This window comes from Tenrec ecaudatus, chromosome 2 (assembly GCF_050624435.1).
Source record: "Tenrec ecaudatus isolate mTenEca1 chromosome 2, mTenEca1.hap1, whole genome shotgun sequence".
Taxonomy (NCBI): domain Eukaryota; kingdom Metazoa; phylum Chordata; class Mammalia; order Afrosoricida; family Tenrecidae; genus Tenrec; species Tenrec ecaudatus.
In genome coordinates this window covers 191,147,880-191,169,205 of record NC_134531.1, presented here as the reverse complement: position 1 = coordinate 191,169,205, position 21,326 = coordinate 191,147,880, and the positions used below count along the sequence as shown (strand labels likewise).

Here is a 21,326-nt window from a genome sequence, read left to right as displayed (position 1 = left end):
CACTGGCGCGCCGGGGCGGCCGTGGGGGAGCCCGGAACTGCGCAGCCGGCGGGGGCCCGCGCGCGCGCCTGGCTGGTGAGGACCGCGGCCGGTTCCTGCGCGGGCCGGAGCGGGGGCCGCAGCGGGACCGGGACCCCGGCTGCAGCGGGGAGCGACGCGCCAGCCGCCGGCTGGGGGTGGAGCCCCGCCGCGGCCCCAGGTAACGCCCGGCCGGGACCCTGCACCGCGGGCCCCGGGCGGGGCGAGTGAGGAGGAGCGTTAGGGGGCGTTCGTGGGCCCACAAAACAGCGCGAGAGCCCCTCGCAAGCCTCCTCCTGCGCCTGTCGGGCGGGGGCTAGCTGCCCCTGGCGCGGGAACCCCATCCCCGGCCTTCCTGCTAGGTCCAAGTAGCCCAGTACGGGGAACCCAAGGAACTACATTACCCAGGGAGCCCCGCGCATGCCCCAGTCACGGCCCTGGCAGATCTGGACCCACCTGGGATCCAGGTGTCCGGGTCAGAGCTGGAGGGATGCTACAGCCGCTGGACCTGTCATGGCTATTCCAAACATTTTACAGAGAGCCGCAAGGCCAGATTGGAGAGACTGAGGTCTCGGGTGACGGACCACTGTGTCCCAGTGCCGCTGACACCGCATTCAAGATGTCAGGATGGCAGGGGGGGTGGGGGGTGGGGAACAGGGCCTGTGACTTATCCAAAGTCACACCTGCTGCTTCTGCTCCAGGGCTGTTTAGTTGAGGCCAGGGGGAAGTAGAGGGCGGAGGAGGCACTTACATGGGTAAATGTGGAATTCAGTAGGACTCATTTCCCAGTGTTTTACCTCTGAGCAATTGGGTGACGTTCTTGCTTCCTTCTCCACAGACTTTAGGGTACCCAAATGAGCGCTGCAGAGGCGTGGGGGTGGGCCCGTGGGGAGACTCCCTTCTCTCCCCACAGCACCACACTCACAGAGCTTCTGTATGCAAGCGCAGGCCCAATCCTAAAAAGTGAACCGGGTACCCAGCAGGAGATACACACACGGTGAGAGCCGCCATTGACTGATGTAGATTCGCTCCTTGTGCCCATTTTACCCCTAGAAAAACTGAGAGCCACAGTGGTTAGTGGCGTCTTCAAGGTCACAGAGCTAGTAAGAGGGAGAGGCAGGGCCCAAGCGCAGTCAGGCTGGCTTCCTTGGCTCTATGTCGCCATGGAGGTGCTCCTACCCTCTTGGTAGCCTGTGGGAGTATGTGCTGGCCACACACCAAGTGCTCGATAAAAGTCATCGCTTACTAGTGTCACCATTGCCCGATTGTACGGATGAGAAACAGGCAGAAAGAGGTCACATAACTTATGCAAAGACTCAGGCTGGAGACACAGAGCCACAGGCCTGAGCCAAGACCTCTGCAGAGCCACCCCTCCCGGCTGAAGTGTGAGGCAGAGGAAACTTGGCAGGGGTCCAGACAGCCCCTACCCTGCTTGTGGGCCAGGCAGGGTCTGATGCTTTTCAGTATCTGGGAGGCCCGAGGCCTGATCCAGCTCAAGCGGGGTGTGCTATGCGTCCCTGGCAGTACCTCACCCTCGGTTCCCCTGTCTTTGCTCTGGGAAAGGAACTGGACCCCTGCCTCTTTGGAAGAAGGCTTGAAGAGCCTTGAGAGAAAAGACTGGGTGTTTTCTGAGCCTGGGGGAAGAAAGAAGGCGGTTGTCCAGTTGTCCAGAGCTCTTGGACAGGTGGGGAACGCTGGCTGGGGAAGGCCCCTGCAGGAAATGATGACTCCACCCTCCTCTTCCTGCCCAAGCCTGCCTGAGCTGGCACCAGGGGCCTGGGGGAGGAACCTGGAATGTAGTAGCATCCAGTGCTTTGCTCTGGGAAGGACGGGGAGTTAGTGTGCCTGCCACCCCACCCCACTCACCCTGTGATCTTGATCCACCCACTGGTCCCTGCTGCCTCAGTGGTCTCGTACCCTGGGGACATTTGTGGTTTTGATTGTTGGGTAACCGTGGGGACCCTGAGTTGTTCCAGGAACCCCGGCTTCATTTGAGATTAGAATGTGATGCTAGGTTTGCCTCTTTAATGGCTTCGTGACCCTTAGTGAGTCACATCCTGTCACCCAGTTTCCACCTGTGTACAACAGGGTGTCCTAGGCTGCTCAAAGGCATGGGAGAGATGGGTCAGGAGGCCGGCCCAGACCTTGCCGGGCACTCATCTCTGCTTAAGCAAACTCACACCGATGCCAGGTGGGAAAGTGGTGTGGTGGTGTGGGAGGTCCTGTACTTCTCAGGGCGAAAAATCCTTGATGGGAGCCCCCGGCTGATTCCTGTGAGGTGGGCGTCAGTCTGCACACCTCTCCCCAGCCTGGCCTCCGTGGACTCCACTTCCCCGCTGGGGTGCTCCTTGGTTGCCATAGCCACACAGAATCAGACAATGTTCATGGTCGTGGGGTTTATTAGGGAAGTAAAACCAAAAAAACCCCACTCACTGCCACCCAGTCGATGTCACTCATAGTGCCCCTATATGCTGGGCAAGACTGCCCTTGAGCAGCATTGAGACTGTAACTTACAGAAGTAGAAAGCTCCATCTTTCTCCTGAGGACCAGCTGGTGGTTTCTAACTGCTAACCTTGTGGATCCCAGCTCAACTCGTAACCACTAAGCCACTAGGGCCCACCAGGGAAAGACCAAATTATAATTCAGGATCAGAAAAGACTCAAGATATACTGTTCTTTGGTCAGGAAATCCTCTTATCGGCCAGGCTTGTACACAGGCTCCAAGCCTGTCACTGGGGGCTCTCTGCCCAACTGACCTTTACCCTACTTGATCAAGTGTTACAAAGTTCTTTAGCTCCCCTGAAAAGTGCCCAAAGGTACCCCAGCCTTGTTAGAAAGCTTGCCTGCAGGCACTCGGCTTTCCATGGGCCTGGAAGCTACGGTGCCAGCTTTCATTAGTCTCCTGCCATATCTCCTCTGCCTTTGCTGTCATCTCCCACTGTCTCTGGGGTTACAGCTCTGTATCTTGGGTATAGGAGGTTCCCGGCACAGGGATGCACTCTGCTCCTGTTCCTGTTTTTGGTGGTTGGCAGGGCTCCCCTTTCTGCCTATGGAATGACCCTTGTTAAGCCTAACATGTCAAAATTGAGCAGCCCCCTTGTTAGGGTTCCCTACACCTAATTAGCATGATCTTACCCCTTTAAGGTCCCATTCACCTTATTTTCATGATCAACAAGCTATCTAATCCCCTTGGTTGGCCACAGGCACCTTCTTTCAGCGTCCCACCCATAGTCTCTGTGATTCCTGGCTAGAAGAGCCAGATTAAGTCACCGCATCACCTGGGCCAGTCATCCCCTGCGCAACTTGTTCACACTTCCTGATTCTGCAGTGGGGAGGCACTTCCTGACCTCACCATTTTGCACAGATGTACACTGAGTGTACACAGACCCTTCCTTCAAGCAGGAGATAGTAATGGAACCAGGTGCACAGTAGATGTGCAGGCCACAGTCCCACATTTGTTCTCCAATCAGAAGACTGGGCAATAAAAAGGCTGATTTTTTCAGAAAAGTCCATGTGTCCGGCTTCTATTGAAAAAAAGAAAATTGATCAAACGTGGCCTCTCCCACTGGTTTCAGAAGCCAGCAAGGGAGTGACTGTGAGTATCTGGGTAGGGGAGGTAGGCTTTGACCCTGGGGGAGCCTGAGGGGCGGTGAGGATTGACTGGGGCCTCAGGAACCAGAGCTGCAGCCTAATGAGTGAGAGAGAAGGCCGGGCAGGGACTTCCTGGTTGTACATTCTGGGGCAAGAGATACAATCCCAGCCCCTTCATTGGGCATTTGCCAGGCTTAAAATGAATCATCCCATAGTCAGAAAGGGAGACGGGGGGGGGGAGGGGGGCTTGCCTGCCACCTAGAAGCAGAGTGCATCCCTGTGCTGGGAACCTAGACCCAGGAGACAGAGCTGTAACCCCAGAGACAGTGGGAGATGACAGGGACACAGAAACTACGGCAGAGACTAATGCAAGATGGCGCAGAAGACTAGGGCTAGATGAACCAGGCTCTGGGCCACACAAGTGGGACCCACGAGGCTGGGGCTAGAGGCAGCAGTCTCACAGAGATTCCAAACGATTGCCCCAACAGTGTGTGGAAGGAGCCCAGCGTAGGCCAATGACCCGATGGCAGGTCCAGGGAGGCCCAGAGGGGTGGCCTTTGAGTTGAGTCCCAAAGGTTGCGCAGGATTTTGCCACCCGTAAATAAGGTGTTGAGAAAATGTTGGGGGGAAAGGGGCACAGCTAACCTCCTTCAACTTCAGTAGGGAGAAGGAGCCGACTCTCTGGCCCAAGCTTGATTGCCCCCAAGCCGGGGTCAGCCACGCCTCAGCCTCACCTCCATCCTTCTTTGACACTGTTCCAGGCCAGCTGCTCGGCCCACAGCCGTCCCATCATCTTGCAGTCGTTTACGTGGAACGCAGGATGATGGATGAATAGGGACGTTCACAGGCCAAAATTAAGGATCCAGTCCCTGGACCACAGCTGCAGCTCTCCTCAGCCAGCTGCCAAGACTGCCTTTGGGCCTCAGTCCTGAGGTCCCTTGGCCTCAGCCTGCCTGCTGCCTCCCTCGTGGCCATGAGGTCCAAGGTGCTGCTCCTCTGTTCTGGGGCAGCTGCCATGCAGACTCCAACGCAGTGCCTACCCAGAGTGCCCCCTGAGCGTTCCTGACTGTGGCTTTGAACTGCCGGCCACGTTGATCACAGCCCAGTGCTTAACCACAACACCACCAGGGCCCTGCCACTTGAGTGCGGATCTCCGCCGTGCTCCGAAAGTGGCTCTTTGTTCTTGATGGCTCTGCTGCACGGAGGAACCGCGAAACTGACCAGTCCCCACGACTAGACTCGTGTTTCACACACCCTCTCTGTGTGGTCCCACCCAGTCATTTGGTGGGAGTTAGGGAGACGTGGATAGGCGAGTCATGTTTGAGCAATTCCACGTCACCGCAGGAGTGTTGGGGACATTTTCTGCCCAGCAACTAGGGAGCTCAGAGGCTGGAAATGATGTAACAGGATTGAGTAGGGGGTTGGGGAGGCAGCGGGGTGGGGCAGTGGTTTCCGTGGCAAGCTAGTAAGATAGCCTCCCTTGGGTAAGTCACTTCCCCTCTCCGAGCCTCAGATCTTCAGCTGTAAAATGAGAGTGGGTAAAGGAACCCTTCTGTTGAGGATCCTTGGTGACGCAGTGGTCAAGCTCTTGTCTTCTCCCCAGAGGTCAGTGGTTTAAATTACACCCCCCTTTGCTCCCCAGGAGAAAGATGTGGCAAGCGGCTTCCATGAAGATTACAGCCTGAGAAGCGCCGTGGGGAGTTGCGCCTTGTCTTAGACGCTCACTGAGTCAGTCTGGACACTGGCAACAGTGAACTCCTAGGGTGCCTCCCTGCCAGGAAAGGGGGGCTGGCACTTGAAAGTGCCCATGCCCCTCAGGCCAGGAGGTGCTTAGTGAATGAGAGAGGGGCAGCAATTGTGACAGGTCAGCAGATGTGTCAGAGCTGAGCATTAGGGGACTTCAGGGAAGCTGGACGGCCGTCACCCACCGGCTCCTCTGAAGAGGTGAGACGGAGCCGACTCTCAGAGGGTAGGCAGCCGGGCAGGCAGGGAAGACACACAGGAGCACCACCATGGTTGTGAGAGGGCAAGGGGCAGTGGAGCCTGAAAGGTTGGGGGTGAGCTGGGGTGTACATTTGTGCAGTGAACCCCAAAGGCCAGGCTTCCTTGGTTGGCAGTAGCGGCTCATTGCTGCAGGCTCTTTCCCTGTACAGGCACGAGGTAGGCCTTCAAAGGTAGGGACCCTCGGGGGTTGGCAAGGCTGTGCCATTGCCTTTACCCATGGGGCAACTGAAAGATTGGGAAGCATATAGGCTTTTCCTTCACTTCTCAGTTCTACTGAACAAATAAACCCTTAACAAACGGAACTTTTATTCCCTCTGTTTAAAGGCTAGATGTCCAAATTCAGGGCACCAGCTGGAGAGGAAGGCCTTGTCTCTGGGCTCTGCAGGAAGGCCCCTCTCTCTGTTAGCTTCTGTTCCTGGCAGGCTTCATGGGGCATAGCATCAGGCTGCCCTGATCTAGGAGGTTCTTGGCACAAAGCCCTCAGGGCCAAAGTCTACGTGTTATTCTCCCAGCTCTTCTTTCTCAGTGGTAGCAGAGCCCCCTTTCCTGCTTACCTCTCCATTTATCGCTTGTAAAATACTAGTCCGTGCAGGCCACACCCCAGGGAAGCCCCCTTTCTATGGGATTAGAGCAGTGTGTGAGTGTGAGTGAGACGGTTACACTCACATCTTACAACTGATTGACCAACACTGTCAAATCACTGAGAATCATAGCCTGGCCATGCTAACACATTTAGGTGTGTGTGTGGGGGAGGCGACATACAATTAAATCCATGACATTGCACCCTTATGTCCTCGACACATGCAAAACACATGCACCCCATCCTATCATCCTAGTCTTAAAATCAAGTCCCAGCTTTCATCCTAAGGCAACATCCCTCCTTGTCTGCGAATGCAGAACACACGTTATCTGTTTTCAAAGCACAGCGGTAGAACAGGCTCAAAACAGCCATTTCCATTCAAAATGGAAGACATTGGTGGGAAAGAAAGGATAACAGGCACCAAGAAAGTTAAAAAAAAGAAGAACAATTTAGTTTTCAAGGCTTGAAAATAATCCTCAGTTCTGTGAGACCATCTGGGCCACTTCCCTGCCTGCCATGCTCTCTGGCTGCTCAGTGGTGGCTCCTTGGCCCTGGGATTGACCTCCTCATCTTGTAAGGCCCACTGGGACAGCCACTCTGCTCTTAGCACTTTACGTAGCCCTAGTCTCTTACTCCTCCAGATAATTGGCAACCTCACCCCCTTTGCCTCAACGAGCTCCTCTTTTCTGCCCTTTGCCCATGGCAGCCCTGCCCCCTCTGTTTTGAGCAGCAGATGTGGCCCTATCCCCATGGCACTTGGGAAAAGTAGCTCTGTACTCCAGAAAGGAGCTGGTGAGGACTGGACTCTCTAAAACATAGGAGGGTGTGGCCCCACCCTTTGTTGCTTCAGAAACCATGGCCCCACCCTTTGGGCCCCAGAAGTTGTGGCCCCACCCTTTGAAACCTAGGTAGCTCTGCTCCCTGTGCTGCTTGTGTCTTCAGCTTCTGACTCCTGGTTCCCTGGCCTGTTAGCTACAACGAATCTCTTGGGCTGGCCTGGCCTCTACCCTGCTCAGGCAAGTGCCAGAAAGCTCTTCAGCACTACCAGTAAGGGCCTGGTGGCACCCTACTCTGCCAGTAAGCTTCTGCCTGAAGGTGCTCAGCTCTCTCACTCTGGGTCAGCCACAGAGTGTACAGGAAAAAGCCCAGGGCCACCTCACTGTGCCAGGAAAGTTTCCTACCCATAGGCTTTCTTGCCTCATGGGTTAACTCCCACACCATCTTGCATTGGTTGGTTGGTTCTGATGCCACCCTTTCTCTGCTGTTGCTTCTCACTATCTGTGCTGTCCAGGGCTACAGCTCACTTCACTTCCTGATGAGCCCTCACCAGAACTGCCTTTGATGTCCATAATTCCACCAGCAGTCTCTTTAAGGCAATCTAGACTTCTACAGTTAGGCAACTTAAAATTTCCAACTTCTACCACATTACTCTGTTCCAAAACCACTTCCACATTGCCACACTCTTCCAGTACCAAATTCAGTCTTGGTTATCTAATGCTGATACAACAGAAATACCACAAGTGGATGGCTTTACGTAACACAATTTGCTCTCAGCTCAGAAAGAATTATGTGCTAGATTCATTGGCTGGACTGTTCAGAGGAATCTCCCACTTAAAATTCCTGATGGGCTCTGGAATTCTCCTGTTTAGGAATCTGAATAGGAGTAGCTTCTGGGGGGGCTCTTAGGCTTACAAGAGATCTTCCTAGAAGCCAACAGTTGACTTGCCTCAGGCTATAGTCATATTGACCTATATTGTAGAATTCTGCTTATCAGGCTCTTCCTTGGTATGGGGACACAATGGGAAAACCAGAGAAGGTAGGCATAGGAAGAAGCAGCTGCAGAGACTGGGAACTTTCAAGAGTAAGAATCCCCTGTTGTAATAAAAATAAGGTGTGTGCTCATGAAACTTAAATTACAAAAAAATCTACTTTCACTGTTTAAGAGGCTAGACGTTCAAATTCAGGGTGCCAGCTCTAGGGGAAGGGTCTTTTTCTGTTGGTTCTGTTGGACGGTCCTTTTCTCTAGTGCTCCTTGGTGATCTTCATGGGTCTTCATCAATCTTCCTTTGGGTCTCTGCACAGAGACCCCTGGCCCATGCACCCTATTACCTACCCTTATTTCTTGGTGGGATGGTCCTTCCTTTGCTTACTTCTCCGTTTATCTCTTGTAAGTTAAAAATGCAGGCCACACCCCAAGGAAACTGAGTGCCTTCCATCCTACCCTAATTCCATCCTCAACTCAGACTGATCACATCAGATCATATTTTGTGGATGACTGCCAAACCTCTGGGGTTGCTGGCCTAGTGAAGCTGACACACATTTTAGGCGGATACTATTAGATCCATGAAAGGAGGTGAAGGGAGAGTTGATGAGGGAGGACACAGAGGAAACTGATGAGGAGACTGAGGACAACTTGCCCCTACATCAATAGTTCTCATGCACACACAGTTTCATCTGTGACACAGGACTGCGTCCCTCCCACCTGGATGCATCTGTGGCCTTGCATCATCTACTGGACTCCATGTTTCTAGATTTGCTGACAGCCGTTTAGGAACCTACTTCAGTCACTGTTCCTCTGAAACTGAGTGCTGCCAATCTAAACTACACTGTGGTAAGCATGCCCCCCCAAACTTCCTTCTAGCTCGCGTCCATTGGATGGCTTTTCTGGGGGGACATTTCTGACTTTTAAATGGACAGAAGCCCTTAGGCCTTAAACAGCTTAAAACCAACCCCATTACAGTTTTCTTTTAAAAACTCAGGCTTTCTCGGGGAGGAGAAGAGCCAGTCAGGGTGTTGGGTAGCAACGATGAAACATCCAACTTTCCTCTAGTTCCACTATCACGATCCCAATTCTACCTTGAAAGTCTCACTAGACCAGAGGATATACACTGGTACAGATGGGAACTGAAACAGGGAATCCAGGGTGGATGATCCCTTCAGGACCAGTGGCGATACTGGTAGAGAGAGGGTGGGTTGGAAAGGGGGAACTGATTACAAGGATCTACATGTGACCTCCTCCCTGGGGGACGGACAACAGAAAAGTGGGTGAAGGGACACGTCGGACAGGGCGAGATATGACAAAATAATAATTTATAAATTATCAAGGGCTCATGAGGGAGGGAGGAGCAGGGAGGGAGGGGAAACGAGGAGCTGATGCCAGGGGCTTAATTGGAGAGCAAATGTTTTGAGAATGATGAGGGCAATGAATGTACAAATGTGCTTTACACAACTGATGCATGCATGGATTGTGATGAGTTGTATGAGCCCCTAATAAAACAATTTAAAAAAACCATCAGGCATTATTAAAACATGTTAACAGGGTTGTTTAAAAAAAAAGAAAATTTCAAAACATATAGAGTAAAAAAAATCTATTCTTAACCCAGTTTTCCCCTCTATTTCTCTCTGGGGATAGTTAACTACTGTACCCATTGCTGCTGTATATGCGTATCTGATTTAAAGTAGTTACACGCTGTCCAGCACCTTGTATTCAACTTTAACTTTTAAATTTGGGGTTATGAAATATATCAAAGCACTGAAAACGACTCCTGCCCCGCGCCCACCCGCGGCCCTGTGTAGAGCTCTCCTGGGGGCAGGCCCTCACGCCTCCAACGGCCTCCGTGGGGGCTGAAGAGAGGTCCGGTTCTGTGAATGCCTCCTCCTTTGCATAGCCTGTCCGGAGATCTTGGACATTTCGGGTATTACTGCTTTTAAGAATGACTTTGGCTTCTGTAATTGATGGTGAGATACTGTAGCACTCTGTATGTCAGACTAGGCAGGCATCGAGGCACAAAGGAACTCGTAGCTTGTCTTTGTCTGGGGTTCAGATTCCCCTACTTGTAGTTGTGTGACCAGAGACAAATGATGCCCCATTCTCGCCCCACCACCCGCCCGCACCCCAATTTAATCTTCCCGACGGTCCCCGTTTGTCAACTGGGCAAACTGGTGATCCTTTTTCTCTTATAACTGCTGGGACTGAGGAGAGTAGGAAACTCGGGACGTATACGGGCTTCATTGGGCTTAGTTCCCCAAATTCCTTTTTGTGGGGACGCCGGCCTGAGGGAACCCGAGTGCCGGGCGACCGAGCAGTTCAGCCATGCTCCCTACAAACTGTTCCCCGCTCCTTCCCCCTCCTGCAGCACGCTGGGGGCGGGCGCTAAATTTCTGTTACGTCAGTGCGCGCAGAGCCAATCCCCCGGGCTGGCCAACGTTAGCTTATTTGCATCCGCCGCCCTTCATTGGTCCGTCAGGCGAGCCAGACCCTCCCAGTTTTTTTTAAAGCCGCCGTGTAGTATAAACAAGGAGCTACCGGGCAGCAGTGCCGTGATGTCATTGCGGCGCAGCAGCTTGCGGAGCTGACGTCATCTCCGCGAAGGGGGCCGGCCCAGGGTTGTCAGTGACATCCAACCCTCTGGGCTGGCTCAAGAGGCCTGTCCCCACCCCTTTGCACTTCAGTGGCTCGGACGATGCTCCCTCCCCAAGGAGAGGACCTTGACACCGTAAGTCCGGACCGCGGCTCTCCTGGAGGGACCCATTTCTCAGGCAGGGAAACTGAGGCTCATTGGCGTGGGGGTTCGCGAATTGGCATTGTGCGTCGAGTTGCCGCCGATAGCTCGGATCGGGGTCTCCGCCGTTAGGCCAGGACCTGTGGCGCCGCCCCTTGCCTCTCAACTATCGCTGCGGTAACTTTAAGCGCGGAGGTGGGGGCCAGGAGGTGGTTTAAAAAAAGAGCCCGTCTTTCAAGATGGCGGTCCAGTGGTCACGTGCCCGGTTGCGGTGAGTGATTGGCTCTCGTGGCCGTCGCGGGGCGGAGCTCTCGTCGCGGGGTGGAGTCTTCGCGGGCTCGCAGCCGGCTACTGTTTGCCGGAGCCTCCCGGCGCGCCCCCGCGAGCCCCCTCCCACCCGGCGCGCGACCCCGCCGCTCTGAATGTTGTGAATCAAATGTGAGGTTTGTTACATTCCGCTGCCGCGGCGGACAGTTCTTAAAGGGCCAGCTGCCAGCAGCCGCGCAAACACGGCCCGTCCTGCACCGCCTCCCCCTCCCGTTTCTCGGGAGCCTAGGCTGAGAGAGGCGGACCGCGCGTGGGCCTTGTGAAGCAGACGTGGTCGGGAGGACAACAAAGAGAAGGCCCCGGAAGGAGCCGAGCTGCCCCCGGACCAGGGGGTGGGAAGGAAAGCACATTGTTCCGCAGGTCGGGGGCCCTTAGAGGGTCGAGGGTGCCCTCCCGCGCCCTGCCCAGCTTGGCTGTCCCAGAGCGAGAACAAAGGAGTCAGCGTGTGGCCAGGCGGCCGAAGGTGAGTCGGGGCCAGGGCCCCTAACTCCCGATTCCCACAGCCTTGAGACTCCTGCCCTCTGGGATTGAGGGGCCTTGATCTAGCTGGCTTCCCAGGGGTTAATCATGGGAGCTGGGTTGGGGGTGGCGAGACCCCTGGAACTGGGGACCCCCAAGGCCGGACCGGATCTCCCCTCAGGAGGCTGAGCGCTGCGGTTGGAGGGGAAGGAGCCGCCCCCTCCCCCTGCTGCCGCCACTTCCTTTGTTGTTGCTTTTGTCTCCCGCCGAGCACATGGTCCGGATCCTCGGCTCTTAAAGTCACAGCGCTCCGGCCCGGCGCCGCAGTCTGCTCCCCTGCCGTGATGGGTCCCCGTGAGCCAGGCACAAAGGAGCTGGGGGAGGTGAAGCGGCCCCTCTGGGCCCTCGTGTCCCAGCCCCGGCCCCCCAGCCCATCTTGGGAGCGGAATAGACGGGTAGCTACAAGATACCACTGGTCTGCGTTGGGGGAGGCCCGGCCCACAGGGACGCTGATTGCCTCCCGTACTAATAATGAAACATGACCGCCTCATTTCTTTACTTATAGTCTTAGGACTTTTGGGGTACCCTGGGCAGGAGATTTCTCCTCCCATTTTACACTGGTGGCCATTGAGGCTCACAGAAGTAAGACATTTCCTTGCCCAAGGTCACCCAGGAAATTGGCCAAGGACTTGGCTCAGAGACTAGTGGTCTGACCCTCAGGGCCTCCAGGCATCACACCTTCAGAAGCTCAGTCAATTAGAGGGAGCCTTCCTCACCTGCCCTGGGGCAGGCGTGTGGGGGTGGGGTAGATTCTCAGCCTGCTAGTCTACTCAAGCTGCTAGGGTCTAACTTTACTCCTCTGCTAAAAAAAAAACAACGGTGCACACAGATCCCCAGGTTCGGATCCCCAGGTTCAAATAACGTGGTCGAGGCTTCTCTAAAGCAGGGTAGGGGTAGCTGCTTAGAACTGGCTGTCTGTGGAGGTAGGGGCAGGAATGCTGCAGAGTGCATGTGAACTACCTGCTGGAACCTGCAAGGTTACCTTTGTACACACCTTGGGGGGGGGGGAACCCTTGGAAAGGCGGAGCAGGTTTAGGGGTAGTTCCTGCTATTTGACTTTGAGCAAGTTGCTAATTTCCCCCAGGGCCCCACTTGCTTTTCCTCTCCCCAGGGAGAGAATCAGGATAAGGAAGTTCATTTTGGGGGCCTCTGGTGCCTTGCCTAGTTCAAACCCTCTCTAGCTTTGTGGCCTAGAGTAAGTCACAGCCAGCCTCAGTTTGCTCTACTGTGACGTGGGTGTGTCCTCTAAGTGCGCCTCTCCTAGGAAGTGAAGCACCGACCCCTCCCTACCAGGTTTCTTCTCCAAAGCAGCATGCTCCCCGCAGCCTCCTGCTGACCCCTGCCTGTACTGGGGGCCAGCATAACTTATGTTCTAATAACTTCTCTCATCCAGACTGACTTTAAACTTCACAAAGCACTGCTACCGTGGCGTAACCCTGTGAAGTGGTTCCACTCTGGGACTCAGGGTCGCTATGAGTCAGGATTGTCTGAATGTCCGTGGGTGCTGTCACCGTCTGTGAGCCCTTTGCTCTAATTTAAGGGGTTGTTACTGGAAGGCCTGAGGCTTAGAGGGCGAGTGATCTGTCCAAACTCTTCAGCCAAGACTCTGGCCAAAAGTCTGGGTGTTGTGTGATAACGTGATGGTTGGCCTTGTCGCTTTGGGCACTTGTCCACAGCCAAAAGTCAGGTCCGTCGGCTGGTTTGGTTTATGTGCCCCTTGTCCTCTTGAGGAGGGAGGGAGTGCCTTGGAAGTGAGCTGGTCACAAGGGAGAGTCCTCCAGACCTGGGCCTTTGAGGGCTCCCCACACCTGTGCCCTGGCACTGCCACCACCAGCCAGAAGGCTTGGTGTAAGAGGAAAAGCAGAGGTCCTGGCTGACAAATGATGAGAGGCCGGCCCCTGTCAGACTGGCCCGGAACTCACTATACTTGCCTTTATGTTGCCTCCTCGGTGGATGAACGGGGTGCGGGAGTGGGGCTTCTGGGGCCCCAGACCTGGCTGTTCTGAGAAACCTACAGGGCATTTGTTACACTGGCCCTTGGTACCCACCCCTCCAAAGACCCCTCCCGAGACTCGGGGGTGGGGCCTGGAGTCTGTTCTCTGCTCTTTGTGAGTTTCTTCTCATTTTCCTGGGGCTGGCTTAGCTTGATGGCCACAGTGTGCACATGTGAATGGGTGTGCGCACTCGGCCCGTGCTGGATGTCACAAACATGTGGTGGGCAGTGGCCTAATGGCCAAGAAAGAGCGCTCATGCCCCAGGCCAATGGGCAACTGAGGGGCTGAGCAGAAACATTTGCTCAGTGGGACAAGGTTTTCTGCTGCTTCTCCCCTTTCCAAGGCCAGGCTTCAGTCATCTCCTTAATTTCCATCATTGTGCTCTTCATCACCATCAGATGGGTGGGGGCGGGGGTGTTGTGTGGCCAGCTCCCCTCAGTCCACAGCTTGCTGGGCCCAGGGCTGGGTCCTGCACATGGAGCCTCCTCTGGAGGCCTCCTGCTGCTGCTGCTGCTTTTGAAAAATCATTTATTGGGAGCTCTTACAGATATTTTAACAATCCATAATTCAATTAATAGATCAAGCATGATTGTACAATTGCTGTCACCATCAGTTTCAAAACATTTTCTTTCTTCTTGAACTCTTAGCTGTCAGCTCCTTCTATCCCCTCCCTCCCTCCCCCAAGGCCTCTGTTTCTCACTACCCACGTGGAGGAAGTGGTCCTTCCCGCTGGCTGCCAGCAGGCAGGACGTGGCCCAGAGGGAGAAACATGGTGGATGCTAGGGCATTAGGTTAACTGGGGAAGGGCTCAGGGCTGGTCCTGTTTGAGGCCAGGCCTGACGGATTCCAGAGTCTTCTGCAGCCTCAGCGACCTCTGGAAGTATCAGAATAAGCCAGGGCCTCTAACTACTGCCACAAACCTTGAGCTCCAACCTAGGAGGGGAACTATCCCCTCTCAACTTCCTGCCTTGGGCCCTTCCTAGTTTTGTGCCACTTGCCCCACCTTCCACCCTAGGAACCCTTGGAGCCAGGGCTTGGGTGCATGCCAGACCCACCAGTTAGTTCACGGGGCCCTGGGATCCATCCCCCCCACCCCCATCTCGGAGCCCATGTTCTGAGGGGTAGTCAGGGGCTGGACAGGTAAAGAAGGGAAGGAAGGAAGGAGAGAGAAAGAAAGAAAGAAAGAAAGAAAAAATGAATACAGCCCTGCTTTGGACCAGGGGCCTCTGGAGCAGGAACCAGGGGGCCGGCCGGCGTTCCTGCCTGTCAGTCAGCCAGAGGAAGAGGAAACCAGAGTCCCCCGGAACCTCCACCCTCCTGGTGCCCACCAGCCAGCCGCCCGGCCTCTGAACCTGCCCTGACTGCAGGGAGGCTCCTCCTGGTTCACAGAGCCGGAAGTTGAGGCCACTGCTGAAAAGGCAGAGCTGCACCACCCGATGTTTGGGAGGGGCCAGACCCGGTGCGTGGGGGCCCTGGGATCAGACTGCAGAGGCTTGAATCTCTCCCAACCAGATGGGGCCAGCAGCGAGTGAGCGGGGCCTCTCTGTGCCTCAGTTTCTTCATCTGTTTGCCTCCTAGGGGTGTGAGCCCCAGCCCAGTCTCTCCACCCCCTGATGCGACCATGGGCGGTGGCAGTGACTAGGTGGCCCCCCTCTGCACCTGTGGGTCAGCGGCGATTCTCGGCAGGGCCTGGAAGTGTCCCTGGCCAGCTCCGGCACAGGTAAGAAGGAGCCACCCTGGCCTGGAAGGTCAGGTTTGGGGTGTTGGGGGTGCCAGCTGGGAGGACAGGGAGGCGCTCCCTCAGGCTACTGGAGCTTCCTCTCTGTGGTGCAGCCTTGGCCGCGAGGGCCCCCTGGCCGGCCCACCTGCCCAGGATGAGCGCTTACCCTCCCAGCAGCTGCCACCCGGACCACCTCACCTCTCTGTAGAGGAGCAGCGCCGAGCCTCGGCTCCTGCCGGCGGGAGCCCCCGGATGCTGCACCCAGCCACTCAGCAGAGCCCATTCATGGTTGATCTCCACGAGCAGGTACATGGACCCCAACACTCCCCGCCCACTGTGCATCCAGCCTCAGCAGTCTACAGGGTGTGCACAGTGCCCCAGTTCTTGGTGCCCCGCTTCTGTCACTGCTGCGTGCTCCAGCTCCAGCTCTCAGGGAGGTAAACTGAGGCCAGAAGACAGAGGCTATGCAGAGCTGGTAGTCCCTTCCACGCACACCGGGTTCCCAGGGGGTCCTTGGTTCCTGGGGCAGGAAGCAGCCAAGTCTGCAGGTTGGGAGGGCCCCCGGCTGATTATTACAGGGAGCCTGAGTGACCAGACCTCCCTCCCTACAGTCGCTGGGCCTCCTCTTCCACAGGTGCACCAGGGACCCGTCCCTCTGTCCTACACAGTCACCACCGTGACCACTCAAGGCTTTCCGGTGCCTTCGGGCCAGCCCCTCCCTGGCTGTAGTGCCCAGCAGCTCCCAGCATGCTCCGTGATGTTCAGCGGACAGCACTACCCCCTGTGCTGCCTCCCGCCCCCAGTGAGTATGCCCAGGGAGCCGGACAGCCCAGGCCACGCTCACGCCCCTGCCCCTATCTGGGGGCAAAGCAGTGCCCAGTCCATAGGCCATGCCTCACCTCAGGAGAGGAGCATAGTGGGCCCCATTTGGGGCCAAGCTGCCTCAGGTCAACGCTGGTGGGCAACCCAGGCCTGAGCCCGGGGAGCCTTGTCCAGCCGTGCCCTCCCCACAGCTGATCCAGGCATGCACCATGCAGCAGCTCCCAGTGCCCTACCAGGTCTACCCGCCCCTCCTCTCCAGCGACCACTACATCCTACACCCGCCACCGCCGCCAGCCCCGCCTACCCAGCCTCCCCACATGGCGCCACTGGGGCAGTTCATGTCACTGCAGACCCAGCACCCGAGGATGGTGAGTGGGGAGCAGGGCTGCAGCCAGGGCCCATGGGAGTTCCCTCGCCTGGCTAGCCATACCAACCCTAGACCCCACATCCCCAGCCCCTGCAGCGGCTTGACAACGATGTGGAGCTGCGGGGGGACCAGCACCCCCTGGGGAGCTTCACCTACTCCACCTCTGCGCCTGGCCCCACCCTCTCTCCCTCCGTGCCGCTGCACTACCTGCCGCATGAGCCGCTGCCCCAGGAGCTGCCCTTCGGCATGGTGAGTGCCCTCCCCCCCCACACACACACACACACCCCAGGGCAGGGCTGGTGTGGCCCTGGGTTGACCTGCTGCTCATCCCTCCCTCACAGCCATATTCCCACATGATGCCGCGGAGACTGAGCACCCAGAGATACCGCCTGCAACAGCCGATGCCACCACCACCCCCGCCGCCGCCGCCACCACCGTATTACCCCAGTTTCCTACCCTACTTCCTGTGAGTACCAGGAGCTCTGCCCCAGGGCACTGCCGGTCTCTGCACTGTCCTCGGGCAAACGTCTGTCCTTTGTCTGCCCCTGAGGGTCCACACTTGTCCCCTTCAGCTCGATGCTGCCAATGTCACCCACTGCCATGGGGCCCACCATCAGCCTGGACCTTGATGTGGATGATGTGGAGATGGAGAACTATGAGGTAGGTGGGCATCAACCACGGGGGCGGGGCAGGGCAGAGCTGGGAGAGTCCTGACCGCAGAGCGGTTGGTGCCAGACCTCCCCCCTACCCCCCAATGCAGGCCCTCCTGAACCTGGCAGAGCGCTTGGGTGATGCCAAGCCTCGAGGCCTCACCAAAGGCGACATAGAGCAGCTCCCATCCTACCGCTTCAACCATGACAGCCATCAGTCAGAGCAGACACTGTGAGTGCCCAGTGCCCCTGGTACCACCCCAGTGGGGGGGCGGGGCGGGGAGTTGGACCCTCACGGGGCTCTCAGCCAACCTAGACGACTTTGGGCCTCCCTCCCTGACCCCTAGGTGCGTCGTCTGCTTCAGCGACTTCGAGGCACGGCAGCTGCTCCGGGTCCTCCCCTGCAACCATGAATTCCATGCCAAGTGTGTGGACAAGTGGTTAAAGGTAACACCGGAGAGAGGGTGCGGCTTGGATGGTTCCCCCCTCATCTTTAGCATCCAGAAGTTCCCGCTCCCTGCAGGAGCCTCAGGGTCCCCAGAGCCGGGAGGGTGTGAACTGGGGGGTGGGGGGCAGAAGGCAGGTGAGGCTGCAGCCTGATGTGTTGTTCTCCCCGCCCCCCCTTCCTCCCAGGCCAACCGGACGTGCCCCATCTGCCGGGCAGACGCCTCCGAGGTGCCCAGGGAGGCCGAGTGAGGCCTCACAGCTGTCCAGGAGAGCCCTGCCCGGAGCTCCGGAACCTTGGGGGGCGGGACCCCAGGAGGATGGGAGGGAGTTCCCGAGACTGCCCCGCCATCCTGCCTGCCTCTCCCGAGCTGGTGCCAGGGTCAGCCCTGAGAGACGCCCCTGCAATAAGCCCCCTGCATTTGCCAAGCTCCAAAGACTCCTTCCCCGATCGGCCTGCCTGTCCTCTCGCCATGGGGCCGTCTGAGCCCCCCTCTCGGCTTTCTCCAGTTTGTCTGGGGCCTGTCTCTTCCTTCTCAGCCCTGGGAGCCAGGACTCCTTCCCTGGCGCTGGTGGGGACGGCGGGCTTCAGCATGGGTAGCAGGGCCCCTCCTGGATCACCTGGTCTCTTGCACTGAAGTGGCGTCCTCTTGACCCAGGTGGTGCTGGAGAGCGCCCGGGCAGGTGGGTGCAAAGCCGTTTCCTGAGCCTCTAGCCGCATCTTCCCACCTTGGTGTCAGGCAGACTCGGGCTGCTGAGCTGGATGGTCCTGGCTCTGAGACCCTCACTGCGGCCACATTCCACTCCCCTGCCCCAGGCTGGAGGGCACAGAGCCCACCCGCCTAGCAGACAGTAGGCACCACAAGGGGTCTAGGCCCCTGAGGGCCACTCCTGTCGGCCTCCCTGCGAGGTTCACCTGCCTGCCTGCCTGCCTGCCCAACCCCCTGTCCTTGTGCATGAGTGTGAGGAGCAGCGGTTTGCGTTTATTCATTTGGCCCAAAATCGCGTATAGGATTTGGGGGTGTGGATTTTAAAAACTTTTTTTTCCCTTTTGGTTTAATGTGGGGGTTATAGGAACCACCCAGGACCGAGTGCCCCCAAGCAGGGATGCCCACCAGAGTGGCCCGGCCTGCGTGCATGTGAGCGGCTGGGGCTGGGCCGGGCGGGCGCACGGCAGGGGGGGTCTGTGCTCAGCTGATAACTGCCATGCACTGTACTGCACACGTCCCCAGAGCCGACCGGGACAGCTCGCTTTTCAGGGCATTTCCCTCCAGCCAGGACCCGCCTCTCACCTGCTGGGGCTTCCCGGAGGACAGGGACCAAGGACCAAGGAGGGCGTGGCCCCCTGCCACGGGGCCCTTTCCAGCTTCTGGGCCCTGCTCGGCACGGTCTGGAGGGAGGGGACCCTGGAGGGCCTGGCTGAGCTCCCCCAACTCCTGGTCCCCCCTCTCCTCTAAGCCCCCTCCCCCCGCTGGGGTAGCTGCCCCGAACGAACGAACCGCGTGTGGGGCCGGCACATCCTAGCAGGCAGCCCCTGGCGCCTGCTGCCTCAGGGATGCTCCAACCACCATCGTTCTTGCAGCCGCCCTGGCCCCCACCCCCACCCAGCCCGTCCTGGGGCCCCATCAGCCTGGCCCCAGCCCCGAGGAGAACCCAAAGTCTTACTGTATATAACTCCAGGTGACGTTTCTATATTTATAGCAGTGTTGAAAACCCACGTGTTTTACACAGAGAACCACCCGCTCCAACCCCCCTCCCTTCCCCACCCCAGCAGAGGTTTGCAAAAACCCGTCCCAGCGCCTGGGGCAGGCGGAAACGGGCTCTCGCCTGCATGTCCTGTCGGCTCGGCTGCAGCCATGATGCCAACGAGCAGCTACTGGGGGAGGGTGGGGCACAACATTTAAAGAAAAATCATTAAAAAAAAAAGATTTATAAGACAATTATTTAGGATGTTTGTGATTTGCTGATCTTGCTATAGATGCCATGTTACCAATGATTTCCTGTGGTGGGGGCTTGTCGTTGTTTACTCTGATTGACCGACTTCTGGCCTAAGCATGACCGTGGGTGCCGTCCCAGCCCTGGCTGGGTCTAGCGCCTGTGTCGTGTGTTGGAAAGGTTTTATATTTATATATGTATACATATAATTCTATGTGTGTATATATATAAATACATGTAATGGGGGGCCCTGTTCCTTGCACATTTTACAGTTACCTCATTTTTCCCATGTATGTATTTGAGAAAATGCTAATATATAGAGAAAAAATGGTTCTTAAAGCTTAAATGTGTGGTTTTTTCCATTCTATTGGATTCACATTGGTTTGTAGCATTTAACATAACTAGTATGTTGTATTATATATATGTGTATACTGATTGAAATTTTTAACAGATTTGTACTTTTTTTAAAAGGAAAGTTGCTAGTTCTGCTTGACCAAGTAGTGCAATCATTATTTTTTTTAATATTGTTGCTGATTTCAGAGGGATATTCACTAATAAATGTATGATGTCTACCGAGTGCTGCCCACGCTGTTTGCCGCCTTCTTTTGGCAGGAAATCCCCAGGGTGCAGGTAGGGGTCTGGAGGGGAACGGGATGAGGGGGCAGGAAGGCATGACCTCTGCTGTGGTTGTTGGGGGCTCGGTGATGATGATGTTCACCCAGAAATGCAGCGGGATTCTGTTGGCACTTTTCTGTATGGGAAGCCCAGGTTCAGGTCGCAGGCTAGTGCCCCCTCACACTCAGTCGGCACTTGATGGTGGAGGCCGGCAGGTGGCTATGAGGCTGCACAAGTTTCAGTGGACCTTCTAGAGCAGTGGTTCTCAACCTTCCTAATGCTGCGACCCTTTAATACAGTTCCTCATGTTGTGGTGAAACCCCCCCCCCACCATGATATTTTCATTGCTACTTCATAACTCTGATTTTGCTGCTGTTATGAATCAGGTGTGCAAATGCATCCTTTCCAGATGATGACTACTGAACATTTTGTTCCAAGATTTCACAGAATAATCCCGATCAAAGGGAGGGAAATGTAGAACGGATTTCAAATTCTCGTAGACCTGGACCCTAAACTTGAAAAGTAGATGAATTCCTGAAATCATCCCCCTAAGAAAACCTTGAACCTTTAGACCAAAAAGTATCCCCTGAAGTGTTCTTCGAACCAAGCGATCCGGTAGGTTGACTAATAGAGAAAGGTCTGCCGTGAGCATTGTGGTCTTTAAGAACTTCCTATATGGGAGATCAGACGGACCACAGCGACTCGAGAGATTAGACGGGGGCCTTAGGGCCTGTGGAGTTTCCATTAATGGGGGATGACTCAGAAAAGGAGGTGTGAGGGAACGACTCAAAGAAAGCGACTCAGTGGTACTAAAGGTGAGGGTAGGAACTTGAATCAGTGTGTGTTTTACTTCTATAAATCGTGAGCAACGCAGCGAGTGCTATTGAAAGGTGGGGGAGGAAGGGCTGTAGGCTAAGGGACTTGAGAGGCTATGAACCGAGTACCAGCACACGGAGGCTCTATGTGCTTCTTGACTCAGACTCCAAAAATGCGAAGATGCGTACCGACTAGACGTTCACTGTTGAAATCAAGGTTAATCTTTTAACCATAAGAAAATGTGAAGAAGGTTGATGGTGCCCAACTATCCAAAGATACAGCATCTGGGGGGGTTAAAGGCTTGAAGATAAACAAGCGACCATCAGGCATCTAAGACCCAGAACCCAAAGCCCATCTGTAGACAATTGAGTCACGAGGAGACGAGCCAGTCAGGGTGCGGTATAGCACCAATGAAGTATACAA

At 56.0% G+C, this 21,326-nt stretch overlaps 1 protein-coding gene across 6 annotated transcripts; it reads left to right on the top strand.

Moving 5' to 3' along the window:
• Positions 1–20,038, top strand: RNF44 (ring finger protein 44). Of its 6 annotated transcripts, XM_075541997.1 has the most exons (12): positions 10,530–10,688; positions 11,382–11,484; positions 15,113–15,254; positions 15,368–15,560; positions 15,889–16,056; positions 16,268–16,444; positions 16,531–16,692; positions 16,785–16,909; positions 17,016–17,103; positions 17,204–17,325; positions 17,441–17,540; positions 17,727–20,038. In XM_075541997.1, exons 3-12 carry the CDS (start codon positions 15,148–15,150, stop codon positions 17,787–17,789), a joined length of 1,305 nt encoding a protein of 434 aa, XP_075398112.1. In that variant the 5' UTR covers positions 10,530–10,688; positions 11,382–11,484; positions 15,113–15,147; the 3' UTR covers positions 17,790–20,038. The 6 variants fall into 6 exon arrangements, with proteins under 6 accessions (XP_075398114.1, XP_075398115.1, XP_075398113.1 ...); XM_075541999.1 differs by lacking the exons at positions 10,530–10,688; positions 11,382–11,484 and adding an exon at positions 1–199; XM_075542000.1 differs by lacking the exons at positions 10,530–10,688; positions 11,382–11,484 and adding an exon at positions 5,108–5,213.
• Positions 20,039–21,326: the final 1,288 nt, after the last annotated feature.